Below are 2,500 nucleotides of genomic sequence, written 5' to 3'. Positions count from 1 at the left end.
ATGTGAGCCGACAACAGACCGCCCACCACTACACACACACACACACACACACACACACACACACACACACACACACACACACACACACACACACACACACACACACACACACACACACACACACACACACACACACACACACACACACACACACACACACACACATTGTTCTTTTGAGCACAAATACTTTTGTCCAGTCAGAATCCGAACACCGCCCCCCCCCCCCTTACCTCTGATGTTGGTCTCGAACACGCTGGCGTTGACGTCGATGTCAAAGTTCACGTTGTCCTGCAGCAGCGACGCCACACGTTGGAACTCCGTCTCGTTTCCCAAAACCTTCAGAGACACGTTTACATTTTAATAAGAAGATTTGTTCGTGTGACGCCAGTTTGCGATTCGTTGTTGTTCTTCTTCAGGTGATCTCACCAGTAAAGTGTCGAGAGCATCGATCAGCGTGAGAGAGAAACTGAGGAGGAAAGACACAGCGAAGGAATCTCAGTATTTTCACTCAAGATGCTGATGTTGAAAAGATCAGGAAGTAAAAGTCAACGTGAAGCGTACCTGCCCCAGGTGTCCTGCCCGTCACAGGTGAGGGGGCGGAGCTCGTCGTAGGGGAAGGCGTGGTCCAGGTAGCTGTCGTAGGCGTGGTAGAACATGGACTTGATGCGTTGCCTGAAACCCACCGAGCGTTAGAGAGGATTCTCTTAATCAGAGGAAACGACCACAGATACAAACTGTGTGTGTGGTTGTGTCTTTACTTTATTAACGTTGAGGATTTCATCACATGTGCACGTGCGAGTGTGTGTGTCTATATGATGTGTATATAAAACACACAGACATGTTTCATAATCGACAACACTTCAGACAAAACCTTTACTAATACGTGGGTAATTTAAAGATTTGAATTAAATCCACATAAAAACAGAAGCTTTCACATTAAACTCCATGTTTGAGCAGATTGAATAATTTGAAAAATAAAATACAAAATACCTTAATTGTCAGTTTATCAAAGTAAAATACAAATACAGCAGCCACACCATGTATCAAGATAAACTACTGTATTGTTGTATTTAAACATTCTAACAAATACTTTAACCAAGGGAGCATGGAATCACATCGCGAAATATATATAAATATATAAAACTCTTTGCATTATTTAAACCTATGAAATACTGTTGGTCCCCCCTGTGTAGTACCCATAGGTAGTACTATATGAAGTACTATATGAAGTACTCGTGTCTCTTCACCTGACTCCACTCATCTCCCCCTCCGTGAACTGACGAGCCGCCGCGTCGTGCACGAGCAGCACGAGCACGAGCACGCAGCCGGGCGCGCGCATGGTGCGGGTCCGAGCCGGATCAAACTGAATGAAACTCGTGAACAAGTCGAATCACAGACGCGATCAACGACCTGCAGCTACGGACCCGTCGGTGATCCTCCATCAACAGGAAGTGCAGCAGCCGCGCATGCGCACAGCAAGTGATGACGAGTTTTTTTTTTTCTTTGTGCTTTATTAGTAAGGAAGAAAGAAACAAAACAACAACAAACTGTGAAGCGTCTCAGAAACGGTGGAAACAAACCAGCGACACTTTCAACATTAATCACACATTTCACATTTATTCTCAAATGTGTTGTGAACAAAATAAAATTGTATTATCATAACCTTTATTATTTCCCAATTTGTCCGAAAGCGTTCACTGCTTTATACTGTATATCCTTACTTTGTAATTGTCTCAGTAACATGTTTATATGAATATTATGCAATGTAATATATCTGTCGTATCAAGTAAACTGTGGTTTATAACTCACTGCTTTGTACATCTTAACTGCACTCACAAACAATTTAATTTTTATTCGTAAATTGAAATGGTTTTTGATGGCTGAAATATATATTTTAAAACGTGTGAAAGCTTCTGTCACAAACCTTAGAAGCATAATTTCCGCCCGTGTTCGAGGGTACGTGAAGGCAACTCCACGTCACCACGTCTCGCTGTTACCATGGAGACGTCACAACGCTGTGACCAGTTGATTTAACTCAACGGAGCAAAAAAACAGCTGATTTCAGAGAAACTGTGAGTACATTTTCAATCTGAATATTTGATACGTAAAAGTTTCTCAAACGCTTGTTTATACTTTTATTAGTTTACACACACACAAACACACACACACACACACACACACTCAAACACACACACACAGACTGACAAGCTACTGCTACAAAAAAAAATAACAAGTATATTTTATTTATCCTGTTTGACTGACCTGTGTGGAAAAAAAAAATTCTGCACATGTACAACTACAGTCATGAGCAATGGACAGAATATCATATTACTAATATACATGAATAAATTCGCAGCTAGAATGTTCAGGTAAACACCAAAATGTGTTTTTGCAGGTCTTTAAACAAATCCTTGTTGAGCTTCTGGAGATTTCAAAGATCTCAAAGTGCAGAGCTCGACCTGCTTCTTTGTCTTCTCTTTCAGAATCAAAATCTTTTGGA

At 41.3% G+C, this 2,500-nt stretch overlaps 1 protein-coding gene across 1 annotated transcript in view; it reads right to left on the bottom strand.

Annotated features, from left to right (window-relative positions):
- edem2 (ER degradation enhancer, mannosidase alpha-like 2) overlaps positions 1 to 1,441 on the bottom strand; it is a 5,066-nt gene extending 3,625 nt beyond the window's left edge. Inside the window, exons 1-5 of the mRNA XM_061074772.1 lie at positions 1,248 to 1,441; positions 562 to 672; positions 427 to 466; positions 231 to 336; positions 1 to 28 (exon numbers count right to left, since the gene is read on the bottom strand). The exon at positions 1 to 28 is cut by the window's left edge and continues 98 nt beyond it. Coding sequence (XP_060930755.1) covers positions 1 to 28; positions 231 to 336; positions 427 to 466; positions 562 to 672; positions 1,248 to 1,339 — 377 coding nt within the window. The 5' untranslated portion in view covers positions 1,340 to 1,441. The remainder of the gene's footprint in view (positions 29 to 230; positions 337 to 426; positions 467 to 561; positions 673 to 1,247) is intronic.
- Positions 1,442 to 2,500: the final 1,059 nt, after the last annotated feature.

Source organism: Limanda limanda, chromosome 7, assembly GCF_963576545.1.
Source record: "Limanda limanda chromosome 7, fLimLim1.1, whole genome shotgun sequence".
Taxonomy (NCBI): domain Eukaryota; kingdom Metazoa; phylum Chordata; class Actinopteri; order Pleuronectiformes; family Pleuronectidae; genus Limanda; species Limanda limanda.
Note: the sequence above shows the minus strand (reverse complement) of the source record. Positions and strands in the feature narration are given on the sequence as shown.